The 14,484-nt window shown below is 29.6% G+C and overlaps 1 protein-coding gene across 1 annotated transcript; it reads right to left on the bottom strand.

The window, feature by feature from the left end:
* Positions 1 to 3,836: 3,836 nt before the first annotated feature.
* Positions 3,837 to 12,696, bottom strand: LOC109788910 (nicotinate N-methyltransferase 1). The gene is made up of 4 exons (XM_020347775.3): positions 12,278 to 12,696; positions 11,071 to 11,407; positions 10,916 to 10,980; positions 3,837 to 4,268 (listed from the first exon to the last, which is right to left on the bottom strand). Exons 1-4 carry the CDS (start codon positions 12,638 to 12,640, stop codon positions 3,969 to 3,971), a joined length of 1,065 nt encoding a protein of 354 aa, XP_020203364.1. The 5' UTR covers positions 12,641 to 12,696; the 3' UTR covers positions 3,837 to 3,968.
* Between the last annotated feature and the right edge of the window lie 1,788 nt (positions 12,697 to 14,484).

The following is a 14,484-nucleotide window of genomic DNA, read 5'->3' on the forward strand; positions in this document are numbered from 1 at the left end:
GCACTCTTGGTGTGTTAATTTTGCAACCGGATCGGGCCGTTCCAAATGCAAATTTCACACACCATCAATGCATCAGAACGGGACGTTCTGAAACCAAAACGGGTCATTCTGGTTTTAGAAAGCCAACTTCATGCATCCGTTGACCAAAATGCCGCAACGTGATTCAAAAATTAAAAATAAAAATTCATAACATATCATAAATTCAAAGACAGAAACATGGTTCAGAAACTGAAAATAAAAATTCAGAACATAACATATACTAAAAAGTTCAAAAAAATAACTAAGAAAGGAAATCATCTGAGTAACGCTGAAAGGAAACCCTAAACCACAAAAATCCAGGTTGTACCTCCTCAAGAGCATGTTGTTATTGTTGGGGTACATCGTCAATGAATTTAAAGGAAAACACCGTTTTGTTTCATCATTGACTATATAGTGTCAATTTGATAGTAAGTGGTTCACTCCAGTTTGACTAACAATGAAATAAAATCTGCTACCATTGTCTTTAGTGATACACTGCATTGTCCTTAATGATACGTTGTATAGCCCAACTGCTTAGCAATTAAAGTTATCAATTTTCATTTACATTATTACCAAATTCAGTGTTTAAAATTCTTTGTACCTTGGGTCTTTTTTCTTTCAATATTCACAACCGTAAACTATAATCAGTAACCATTCGTGTTTGGTATTCTGGAACCAGAACGGCCCGTTCTGAAAGCAGAACAGCCCGTTCTGGTTGCACTCTTAGTATGTTAATTTTGCACCTAGAACGGGTCGTTCCGGATGCAAAATTAACACACCAAGAGTGCATCCAGAATGGCCCATTCTGGTTTCAAAACGGACCGTTCTGGTTCTAGGTTTTTTCAGAAATTTTGGCATCCACGTACGCATCTACGTGGCATCTACGTGGATGCCACGTGGCCAACAGTTAACTCCGTTTAAATCATTTGGGCAGAAGTCCCAAATTGCAATAATTTAAGTTATTGGGGACCAAATTGAGACCAAAAATTAAAGTGGGACTAAATTGAAACAAAAAAAATGTTATCAGGGACCAAAAGTGGTTTTTAACCTGAAATAATGTGACATGAGATATGATGAGACGTGATAAGTGAAATGTTGAGTCAATGAAATAGAGAATGTGTGACCAGCAATGAAATGATCTATTTCAGGTGTGCCGCTTAAGCTGCATACCAGTGATGTAATAAGCTATTCCAGGTGTACCTTGGGTCACCAGTGATGAAATGATCTATTCCAGGTGTGCCTTTTAGGCTGCATACCAGTGATGTATTGAGCTATTCTAGGTGTACCTTTGGTCACCGGTGATGTATTTATGAATGAACGTGCCCCTAGGTATGCTGCTGTAGCAACATACCAGTGATGAGAAATGTGAAACTTGAAACTTGAAACTTCTGTATGGCGCCACATGCATTCATTTATGACTCGAGTCCATGACACATAGCATGATAAAAGAGTGTGCATGTGATACTAATTGTGTATGTGTATTATTTACATGTGATTTGTGCTTATGACTTATGTTTGTTGCGTATGTGTTATCTAACCTTATTTCTGTACCTGAACTTGAATGAGATGTTTCTCACTCCCTTGTTGTTCTTGTATGTATTTAAATTGTGTTGCAGGTGATCATCAGCATGAGGATGTTGGTGATGAGGCTTAGGCTTCAATTGGGAGTGCTTTGATAGGATATGTGACATCGGGGCATAGTTAGGCTTAGTTTGGGAATTTAGTTTCTTTCTTTTATTTTGGAAAACCTTCAACTTTATTTCTTCTGTAATTTCCACAAGTGAATTATGATTATGTTTACGAATGTGAATTCTCTACTCTCATGTTAGTGGAACCATGGTTTTAATTCAAAAGATTTATTTACTCCAAGAATATGTTTTCATAATTATTATATATGTATGTTGGGGTAGAGGGTGTCACAATAGAGGGGAAAAATACATTAGCTTATAAAAAAAACATACGTGTAGAAAAAATTATCAGTATCCTTACTAAGTTCATTGACTCGTTGTAATTGATTCTGAAAATAATATCCTTACTAATTATAATTTTTTGGTGAAGATGGAAATTTCAAACAGGAGCAAAAACAAAAAAACTACACTATGCAAAAATGAAATTTATAATTGTTATAATTTATGGGGAAAAAGCCTCTACATCCACTAGAATCATCTCCAATTTGCAATGGATTATTAAACTCTGGCAGCCTCCACACTATTGTTATACGAACTCTTATCTTCCAATCAATTCTCCTAGCTACAATGTCCTTTAACAATGTAAACCTTTTAGTTATGTCCTTTGAAAAGAAGATGAAAGTAAAAAAGGAAAAAACTTAATAATATGTTCACTATACATCAACATTGAAACAACCAACCTTCAAAATTAAAACTTCATGGAAGCTTACCTAAAATTGGTTTTCCTACGATTGATAGAGAAAATGTGAATCCTCATATTAGAAGTACAAAAGTACCCAAATCAGAAAGTGGACAATGTAGATATTGAAAGTATTTTTATAAATAGGGAGTGTGATGGAATGGGACAATCAAAATGAAGTTTTGAAAAGAAAAATGCTTTAAAAATTAGAAGATAGTTGAGATCAATTGTCACTGAAAAGCTACAATCAAAGCATAAGAAATAGATATCCATAATTGTTTATCTAAGTGGAAGACAAAGTACAAGCAATTTAATGAGAAACGTATGAAATAGAGAGGAAGAGGATTTTTCTTCTATTCAGAAGTACTAAAAGTTTAACATTTATTAAATTAAAAAAATTCAAAATAATTATGATAAAATAAAGTTACAGAAGTATCCTTATTTTGGACGGGAAAAGAGAGTCACAAATTTCCTTTCTTTTATTATAATAAAGATATATGTTTGATAAAAAAAAAAATATTGCAACCATTAATTAAAGTAGTGAATGGTGGAGGAAGGAGGTGGGTGAGAGCGAAAAATTAATGAAGGAAGGGGGTATGACGACATGAGGGAAAAAGTGATTTCAAAAAGCCTAATGAGCTTGAGAATAAAATAGGAGGGTATTAGGGAAAAAATAAGAAAAGAAAAAATATATTTATAAATCATTAGAGGTGTAATTATCAAAAGCCGAAAGAATAACATTCAGTGCACATCAAATAAAACGAAAAAATTAAATTAAGGACAAATTATAGTGTTTCTTTAGGACAACAAAAATTATAGTAGCTGCTTTTTATTACTATATATAATATATCGTAAGAATTTCGTATAATTATGTCCAATACTTTTTGCGTATCAGAACATAAGAGTTCAAAATTACTTGTTTTTTTCTCTCTCAAAATGCATCATATGTCACTAATCTAATTTAAGATATAAATTTAACATATTTCACAGTTGCGATAGTTACACGTTTTCTTTGCCTCTTTTCAATTTCCATGAACTAAATCGTTGTCCATCATAACATTTGACAAAGTAATGATTTTTCTTTTTATATCTATAAGAAATATTAAATGTGACCAAAATTGAATCTAGGATTATTTTTTTTACTGTCCGACCATTAAATTAATTCTAATAATTTCACGATTTAAATAATGGGAAGAAGAAGTTTCTTGTATCTTTTGTATGAATATTTATTTTAGTCTACTTAGGGTAGAATGTCAACTCTTTGTTTTTTTCTTTTTTCTTTTTTTGAAAGGTGTGATTCTTATTTGAGACACGTGCTTAGATGGGACCCATGTGGGTCCTTACTATTTGTCTGCTTCTTAGACATATTCTCCTTAGCCACGATCAACATTTCAACTGCTCCTACAAATTATCTTCCAATATCATGTTTTCATGGACAAAAACATCACAAGAGGACCAACCCACGAGAGAGCTACGTTAATTATTATAAATTCTAGCTATGAAAGTGAGTTCGATTTTTATAGTTAAAATAAAAAGTGTACAGAACAGAAGACTGGAAACATAGCAGAGTAAGTGGGTTGATTTCATTTCTGAAACTCAAGGACGGTGTAGAAATGATCGACATGGAAGGCTTTGAAACGAGGGAAACCTGCAGCAATGGCTAGGTTCTTGAATTGCTCTTCAGTCCTGTGCTTCCCCTTGGCTCTGTAGATTGTCATGACAAATATGTCACCCTCAAGCAATGCCCTTGTTCTGTGACTCTCATCTGAGTTCTCTGGCACCACTGGCTCACAAGCTATTAGTTTTCCTCCCTCAGGCAGTGCCTTGTGACAGTTCTGCATTATCAGCTTGCATTCCTCATCTGTCCATGTTGTTAGCACCCACTGCCAGACAATGCCCCAAACATTGTACATAAAACTTACATGCATCATTATTATTATTAATTAATCCTAAATCTTAAATTCCTAAAAATTTTAATCTAAACACACCGTAATATTATATATATACTAATATATAAAAAAAATACTCCTTTAAATAATTACTTTAATCTTCATATTTAGTTGATTCATTATATTTTTTAAGAAAATAATATCTTTTATCAAAAATAAAATTTTAAAATTAATGAACTAATTATAACACTAAATTAATATATATTTATTATTTAATTTTTATTTTTATTTTATCTTTAATATACCTCTACTCTATTGGTTTACATAATAAAGCTTGACATTCTTCACAATTATATATATAAAAATAAAGAGACCTGCTGACATAAAATATTAGGATTTTTCAGGGTTTGGCTTTCACACGGATAAAGAGATAACCTTTTATGAAAAGAAAAGGACGAATGACATGGTGCAACGGACAAGATAGATATTTCGCTACAATTTTGCTTTTTCCGGTCCGTGAATCGACAAGTTCTCTACTATCGGCCAAAATACAAAATGTACATCAGCCAAAAAAGAATCAAAGAAATTAATATTTTCGCTATAAGAGTTTAATCGTGACGCGTGTATTAACTAATTAAATATCATCATTAATATAATTTTTACTTATAATAAAAATAAACAATTTATTAAAACTAATAATTTGTGTCGAATAAAAGTGTAAAACTATTTTATGTTTTTAGGACATCATTCATTTTTGCATATTGTAATTATTTTTTTTGCAATGTTAAAATTATTTTATTTATATTTTTAAAATAATTATTACAAATTTTCAATACATTTAATAATTATGCCTAACTAATTTAATTAGACAATAATGCAAAAATATTAACCAATAAGCATTATAATTGTACAAATTTTGTAACAGAGTTTTAGATGCTTAATTTGATTATATGTGACATGTGATTAGTTGTTGATTTGTTGTTAGGTGTCGTTTAATAACTTTAGAATCAAGGGACTTTGAAAGTTAAGTTATTTAACAAGACATGAACCTTGTAAGTTCATGTTTTAAGAAACCTTAAAAAAAGCAAGTAACAAATTTTTTAGAACTTGAGTAAATCTTCACTTTTCTAGACTAAAACCCTTTCTTCTCCTCTTCGTAGATGATCAAGACTTGTTGAGTGGGTGATTTGAGGCTGATTGACCATTGTAGGATAGGTTTTAAAACTAATTACGTAGATAAGACTGTTTTGAAATTATTTACACCTTTAGGAGTGTCGTTATGGCCCATAGCGACATCAGTACCACGTGTAATTGTTTTTTATAACTGAGAATGGCTTGAATTTAGCCACATAGAAATCGCTACCGGCTATAGCAACTTTACTAGTGTTGTTATCAACTCCTTCACCATTTAAAATGCCTCAATTTTATTAAAAACAAATTTTCATAAAAATAAAAAAAATATTTTAAAATATATTTATTTTAAGAATTGATCTTTTAAAATATTTTTATAAATTAAAAAAAAACAATATTTTTTAAAAATAACTCAAAATAGTTCAGTCAACTAAAAATAAATTAATAGTATATTTTAAGATAAATTTAAATAAATAAATTTATATTAAAAAAAACAGCATTTTTATAAAGAAAAAATTTTAAAATTTGAAAAAAAAATGAAGTAAAAAATAACTTTTTAAAAAAATTGAAAAAAATAAATGTGAAAAAAGAAAAAAGAAAAAAAAGAGGTCACTATAAGCTTTAGAGATACAAATTCGCTGTAGGTCCTGACGACTCTTGTAATCGATAAAAAAAATTATAATTTAAAAAATAATGAAAAAAATTAAAATACATCTAAACAAGAAAAGAAAAAATAAAATATAAAAGGAAAAATAACTGAAGGAAAAAATTGTAAAAAAAAAAGGCAAAAGAAAACAAATGAATTATAAAATAAATTTTTTTAAAAAAATGAGAAAAATAAATCTGAAGAAAAAATAATTAAAAAAATATAATATTTTTTACAAATAATCCAAAATAAGTGAATGGAAAAAAAAAAGGCAAAAAAATTAAATTACAAAATAATTTTAAAAAAAAAACTTGTAAAATAAATCTGAAAAAAAAAATGATCCAATGACTCAAAAAAAAATAAAATTTTAAGAAAAAAAAATTGAGGTAACTATGAGCCATAGCTGCTTTTTATCGCTATAGCCCATAGTGACTCTAAGTAGACAAAAAAAACAAACAAATTTATTAATAAAAAAAACTGAGGTCGCTATGTCCAAAAAAAAAAATATTGTGTCTACCTTCTTGTATGCTCGCCATGTGTCATTTTTACCACAAAAATACCTAATAAAAATTTGACATGTAGCACTGTAACAGTAAAAAAAACTTACCATAAAATAATTTTAAAACATTAATATATTTACATATTATTTTTCAAATTATAGCAACCTCCTTATTTTTATTTTTTTTTTTACTTTTTCTACATTTAATGTATCATTTTTTTTACTTTTTTTTATACTATTTTTTTTTGTTTTTTTTTTTACATTTTTGTCTTCACTTATTTTTACATTTTACCAGAGGTGCTAGGGCCCACAACGACCTTGTGTGCTATAAGTCATAGCGACCTCTTTTTTTTTTTTTTTTACTTTTTCTACATTTATTTTATCAATTTTTTTAAATATTTTTATTTTATATTTCTTTTTTTTCATTTTTCTTACATTTTTTTCCTTGAATTAATTTTATCTTTTAAATTTATTTTTTTTCTTTCCTTTTCCACGTGTATTTTTCTTCACATTTATTTTATCATTTTTTTAAATTTTTTAATTTTAACATTCATTTTTTTGTTTTTCCATTTTTTTATATTATTTCGCTTCAGTTATTTTTTTATAAAAATATTTAGTTTTTTATAAATTATAATTATACACTAAAAAAAATTAAATAAATCATATTTTTTCAAGCATATTATATACTATAATTTTAAATAAATTTTTTTAATAAAATAAAATTAATTGGTGTCGTTATAGGCTATAGCAACTTTATATGAAGTTGTTTTGTATCGCTATAAATTATAATGACTTTATATGAAGCGCTACCAGTTGTAGCAACTTTAATAATATGGCTTCATGGCTTAAAAAAAATTACACGTGGCACTAGTGTTACTATGACCCATAACGACACCGTGGTAAACTACCCCAAAGGTGTAAATAATTTTTTAAGAGTCTCATTTACGTAATTAATTTTGGAAACTACCCTACAATGGTCAATCAGCCGTGATTTGAAGCTTGTTGAACCTAGAAACCCCAAGTTGAAAGTTGTACAAAGTTGATTCTTCTCTTCTCTTCTTGGTTTGGATCAATAAGAGATAAGGGAAACTGTGTTTTGACCAATCCTAGATGAATGATGATTATTATTGTTTAGAATCACTATATTCATAGTTATTATTGTTTGAATTAATGGGATGATGACTTATGAAACTGTGATGTTTTTGAGGTTGTGTATAAGTAAGATATGATAATTGTTGAAACCCTGTGGATGCATGTTGTTTTCTATGATGAGAATAGGTTCTATATGTTGCATGTTGGTTATTTTCTAACTTTCAAGTGGATCGAGCTAAAATGAGTTTTTGTCAAGTGCAAAACCCATCATTGCACTGGACATGCCTTCATTGTGTGGGACGTGGCTCAAGTTGAGGAGTTCTCTATTTTGATCACATTGCACACAAGATTGGAAGAGCCAAGTGTGGATCAGTGAGGAGTCCTCTAACATAGTCACGTCAGACGAGGAATGAGCAACATCGAGCATGAGAACTCAAGAATTCTCTAACTTGGTGATAATGAACCTCTAAGGTGTGGTGCCCAATGTGATCAAGCCAATGAATTATTGCCTAAATGACGCCAGATAGAGGTTAAGTGACATCAAGTGTGAGTTAGTTAGAAATTCTCTACCTGATTAAGGTTAAGCATGGGTTTTGTCACACCAAGCGCGAGAGACTCAAAGGTTCTCTGTCTCACCCACATCCAATACAAGAGGATTGATGTTAAGTGTGGGCGAAACAAAAACCTCTTTATCTCAATTGCACCGAGCGCACTTAGAATGGCGTTGGGTGTGATATGTTGAAATGAAGGATGATGTTCAAAGTTGTTTATATGTTGAAGTATGATTAATTGAGTATTTGAATGATGATATATGATGTTTAATGTTATCTATGATGAGAATTGAGGAAGCTGGTAAAGTTGTAAGAAGTTGATGTTTTAAGTTGTATGTTGATAGTTAATGAAGTTGTATAAGTTGTATAATATTATAGTTGATTAAATTGTTAAGCAAGTAGTGTATATACATGTCATTGTTAAGATACATTAAAGCTAGAGAATAGTAAAATATGTTTTAGAAATTAAAATATTTCATTGTATGGATATAAATTGTGGTGCTTTGACAGGTTAGTTGAAACCCTTCAATAACTAAGTTAGTTTTTGAATGGTAGCTATTCTTAAAGATGTTTCATTTAGATTTTATATGGTATTTGTATGTGAACAAGATTGAAAGATACCTATATAAAGTGACTAATTGAGTAAAGTACAAGATTAGAGACTTAGCCCTTAACATAACATTGAAAGGGTGTAATATTTTGAAGTAGTTGATAGACTAATTCTATATAAGTGACTTAGTATTACAAGCTAATGTCGTGATAAACTCATATCCAAATTGTTTGACAATAATAAAGTACTAGACTTCCCAATTTAAATGGGCAAACCTTTGAAATCAAAATAAGTTGTTAAATAAGTTATCTAAGAGGCTTGGAGTTGTCTATATCTGACTTGGTTACGATTGGTCAAACATTATGATTCAGTAGAGTCTAGTCACTTAAACTGCTCATCTCTATTGTAAGAGATCTTCATATTAGATATGTGTGACAATACATTAGTTGCTTATTATTGCATATGTTAATGATGTTGTAATGTTGAAGTTGTTATGATATTTTGTGGTGTTGTAAATTATTGAGATGTTATTTATAAGTTGAAAGTTAATATGTAGAATTGCATTAGATGTTGATCAAATTCTTTAAGTTGTATTATTGTAAGTCAATGTTGCATGTTTATATTGTTTTTGTTTCGCAAACTTACCCTCCTTTTCCTTGTAGTTGGAATTACAATAATCATATTTGGTATTAAAGTAAGGCAAAATGAGCAAGTAAACTTGTCTGGTTGTGGAAGGTCATGTTGGAGATGACCAGTCTTTGTTTTGGTGATATTGCTCTTATGCAATCTTGGTCTTGTTTAGGCACTTCACTAGCAAGTATGGTTTATTTTGTGTACAGGTGTATCTTGATAGTATATATGTACTGGAGTTGTTTTAAATTTTTTGTTTCTTACATATGTCTCTGTTGGGATACAAACAAGTCCCACATTGATAAAATAGAATAAGAAATAACAACTTATATAATACAAACATATTTCTATGATCGAGAGGCTTTTTGGGTGATTACCAAAAGCAAAACCGTGAGGGCTAAGGTTCAAAGCGGACAATATCTCATCATTGTAAAGTATGTTTGTGTAATAACCTTATAAAAATAACTATCACCATCATAAAATATCTCCTCAGACAAATACCAACAAAATAATCTCATTAGTGGTATCAGAGCGGGCTAAGCCCAAAGCAGACAAGATCTCATCATTATGAAGTATGTTTGTGTAATAACCTACCCCCATAAAAACTCATAAACTCATAACATATAATGTGCTATATAAAGACAGATTCCGCTACATGAAAGATTAAGTCCCTTGTTTGAGGGAAAGATTGTTGGGATACAAACAAGTCCCACATCAATAAAATAAAACAAAAAATAACAACTTATATAACATAAACATACTTCAATGATTGAGAGACCTTTTGGGTGATGACCAAAAGCAAAGCCGTGAAGGCTAAGGCTCAAAGCGAACAATATCTCATCATTGTGGAGTATGTTTGTGTAATAACTTTATAAAATAACACTCATAAAATATCCACTTAGACAAATACTATAAAATAACTTCATCAGTCTCATGTCTATAACATGAGACTTGTTACCTATTGTATAATAATCCTAAAGTAATTGATGCTTAATTTATCTTTTCACTACATTGTAGTTGAAATATAGTAAGTGTAGTGACTTTTAAAGTCATTACATATTTGGTCTCCTAAATTTTATTTGTGAAATTTCAATCCTTCAAGTATCACGTAGTACAATTTTAATCACTCAAATATCGTAATTATATAACTTTTAACCTATTTAACTTGCATATAACATAATTTTCATTCATGTATTAAATGATATATATATATATATATATATATATATATTACTAAAATTAATAATATATGTAACTTAAATAGGTAAAAAAAATTACATACTTATAATACTTACTATTAGAATTACACAATTATATTATTTAAAAGATTAAGATTACTCAATTAAAATTTCATAAACTAAAATCATATAACTACTATACTTGGAAGGAAAAAAAAAGGTATCTAAACCAAAAATATTTTACACCACCCGTATATAGCTTTTTTCTCATTTTTATTTAATTATATAACAATTTATAATTTTATAAGCCTATATTCCAGGTAATTAACTTGATATTGCTTAAATGGAGTAATGAATGACATACCTTCATGAAGATGGCATCTCCTTGGGGAATGAATTTGAACATGTCACCACCCACATGGGTTACACCTGCAAATCATAACACAATTCACATGTGACAACAACAACGATTAAATATAATTAACCAATTATCAAATCAAATAAAATCAAAACCCTCACATGGAATCTGTGGTGCTTTGGCCACAACTTCAGGTAGGTCAAAGTTCACCCCTTCCTTGATTGTAGGGTGCTTTTGCAAGATCATACGGAGGCAGTCACCACCACTGCCACCCACATCCACCAGCTTCTGCACCCCTCGAAAGCCATCATAGCCAAGGAGCATGGCCCTCATGAAGGGCACTGAGACCCCAGCCATGGCCCTTAACATTAGCTCATTCATCTCTGGCTGCTTCAGGTAGTACCCATATGCTGCCTCTCCATTCGCCCTCTCGAAGGGCTCCTTCGTAGGGTCCACTACTGCCTCGTGCACCAACGGCCACGCTCGCATCAAAGCGTCCTACACACACGTGCCACGTTGCACATATTTTTTCTCTCTTATTATTATGTTGTCTTTACCCATTCAAGACACACACATTCATTCAATATGCACCCCTTATCTCACAAGTTTTCCAACCAAACCACCACTTCATTTTTAACATATCCTTTCCATTCTCACATGTCATAACTACTTTTTTTTATACTTATTATATAAATTAATCATTTATATATTATTAGTGTAAAATTTTTACACCGACAATTAATTATATCTTTTAATTGTGATATGACACAATTAAAAGATATAATTAATTGTCGGTGTAAAAAATTTTTACACAAATAATATATAAATTATTAACTCTTATTATATACTTCATTAATAATCATTTATTTATCTTACATGAACGCGACTTGACCATGACAAGGTTGCATATTAATTAAATTTCCACTTTTCAAAAAATAACCTATTGTTATTTCATTATATAAAAAAAAGTTTAATATATTTTTAAAAAAATCTAATTTTAGTCTATTTGTTCATCAATTAAGAAGGATCATAGTAAAGTTTATCTTCGAATATGAAAGTTAATTTAATATTCTTAAATTTAAATTTTATCTTTATTAAAATAATGTCTAATCAACTATAATTATATTTTATAAATAAAATTAATTTTTAATTACCAATTTTAAGACATTACAACTCACTTAGCAATGCTAAAAATATCCCATTAAACTAAAAATTATTATAAAAAATATTATGAGATGTATTATTATTGATATCGAGAAACTAAAATAATTTTTTTAAGATCAAACTACTAAAAGAAGACTAAATTGAGCACTTAATTTTCAATATTCGCAACAATAAATAAATAAGAAAATTGCGATATAATCGGACCTGATGGTGTTGGAGCACGTAAGGCGCGTAGGACAGGCCTTCGCCATCGGTGACGAGCGTTTTGCCGACGTCGGTGAGGGAAAATTTCCGTTCGCCGGCGTCGAGGTGCTCGTGGAAGACGCCGTAGCTGGCGAGCATACGGAGGAGGCGCTGGAGGTTCTCGGCGTCGCCGGCGGCGGGGGGGAGGAGGCGGGGGAGGATCTGAGCGGCGGAGAGGGGGGCGTTGGCGCCGTTCTGCCAGATGGCGTCGGCTACGTTGAGGCGAACGACGGCGTTTAGAGCCATGGGAACGCTTATCATGTTGGCGAGTTCCATAATGGCAAGCCTGGCTTGCTTTCGCCTCTCGGTTCCCTCCTCCTCCATGCCTCACTTTATGGGGTTTTGATTTGGAGTTTGTGAAGAAATTTGAGGATGTGGTGAAATTTATAGTACATCATAGGCTTAGCCTATGCTCTAATCTATGTACTACCCGCTCAGTGTAAAAGGGGAAAAAGTAAAAAAAGGTGAGTTTGACACGTTGATGTTGCATATATCTATGTCATTTATTTAATAAAAAAAAAAAGTTTCACTTTGTCCGGGGAAATTAGGCTTTGTTTGGATTTGATGATGGAAAAGAGAGAGTGAAAAAGGAGGGATTTGAAGGGAAAGTGAGGTTGTTTGGATTAAGGGAAAGTGAGTGAAAAGTGTAGAGAAAATTTGTGAATGAATTGATTGATGTGATAGATAAAAATAAATTTTTTAATTCATAATTGTGAAAGATTACTATTTTGCCTTTAGGTTAAAAAAAAGTTTATAATTATTATAATTAAAAGATAAATATATAAATTTTAACTAAAAAAAATTATAAAATATTAATTTAAAAATAAATTAATTTAAATATTTTCTTTAAATTTAATGATAGATAAAAAATAAAAATTTAATAGATGAATATATAATTTACACTTTTACCCTTGGATTAAAAATGAGTATAATATTATTTATTGTAATTAATAATAATTACAATAAAATTATATTAATAGGTATAAATTAATAAAAAAATAATAATAAATAATGATAAGAATAATAATAAATATTAGAAAAATAATAAGAATCATAATAAATAATAATGATACTAATTATAATAAATAATAATAATAATATTAATAAAAATGAAAATAATAATATTTATAATAATAAATAATAATAACAAAATATATTATGATAATTATATTTTGTAACATTATTTTATTAATGTTTATGAAAGTGTTATTATTTTAATTTTATAAACATGTATTACTTTATTTTTTTTATATTTGCACTTTTTGATGTCAATATTTAAATAATAGAATTTTATTAATATAAAAAAAATGTACAATAAAATTTTTGAAAGTTAATTAATAAATTAAAAAAATTGATAAATCATTAACATAAATTAGAATGAAATGAAGATATATTTGTTAATTGTAAAGTTAATTTTTACCAATTAAAAAATTAACAAATTTTTAACATTACAAAGTAGATGGGTAATAACATATTTGTAAAATGGAACAGAAAATATAATACAATCATCAATTAAGTAAACAATAATTAAATATGACATAAAATAATATAAATGAAAAATGTTGCAACTAAATAAAATATATTTAAATTACAATAATAAAAAAGAAAATAAGATAACATAGTTTATTCAAATGAACGCTGAAAGTCATCAAATTTTTGTTTGAGGTCATCAAGCCTGTAATGTACTCGATCAAAACCTCTGTTAACATTGATGGTCAAATTATTTAATCCTTCTTGTAACCCTTGAATGTCAGTCCATATTTGGGAAAACATTTGACCATCATACTGGACTGGAGGTTGTTGTGTGATGTCGGCAGGCTACTCCTCACCATGGTCCTCAGGCATTGCATGGTCTTCATCTTCAACATTTTGGCCATGATGATGATTATCCCTGCCATGTATTCATACCCCGTTGACATTCACGACATTTAATTTTTTCAAGGTATTTTTATTAAAAAAATGTGCCCACCCTAATTCGACTGCAACATCAATTGATAAGTCTACGCCATAAACAACCAAAATGTGTGAAATTAAAATTGGGTATGGAAGAGGCATCCCATTGTCCTTGCATTTGACCATGTGTTGCATGATATAATGGGGCCAGTTGATCAAAATTTTATTCTTTAAGGCCCATAACAGAAAAATGTCTTCCTGCAAGAGTTGGGAAA

This window comes from Cajanus cajan, chromosome 10 (assembly GCF_000230855.2).
Source record: "Cajanus cajan strain Asha chromosome 10, NIPB_CcT2T_4, whole genome shotgun sequence".
Lineage (NCBI taxonomy): Eukaryota > Viridiplantae > Streptophyta > Magnoliopsida > Fabales > Fabaceae > Cajanus > Cajanus cajan.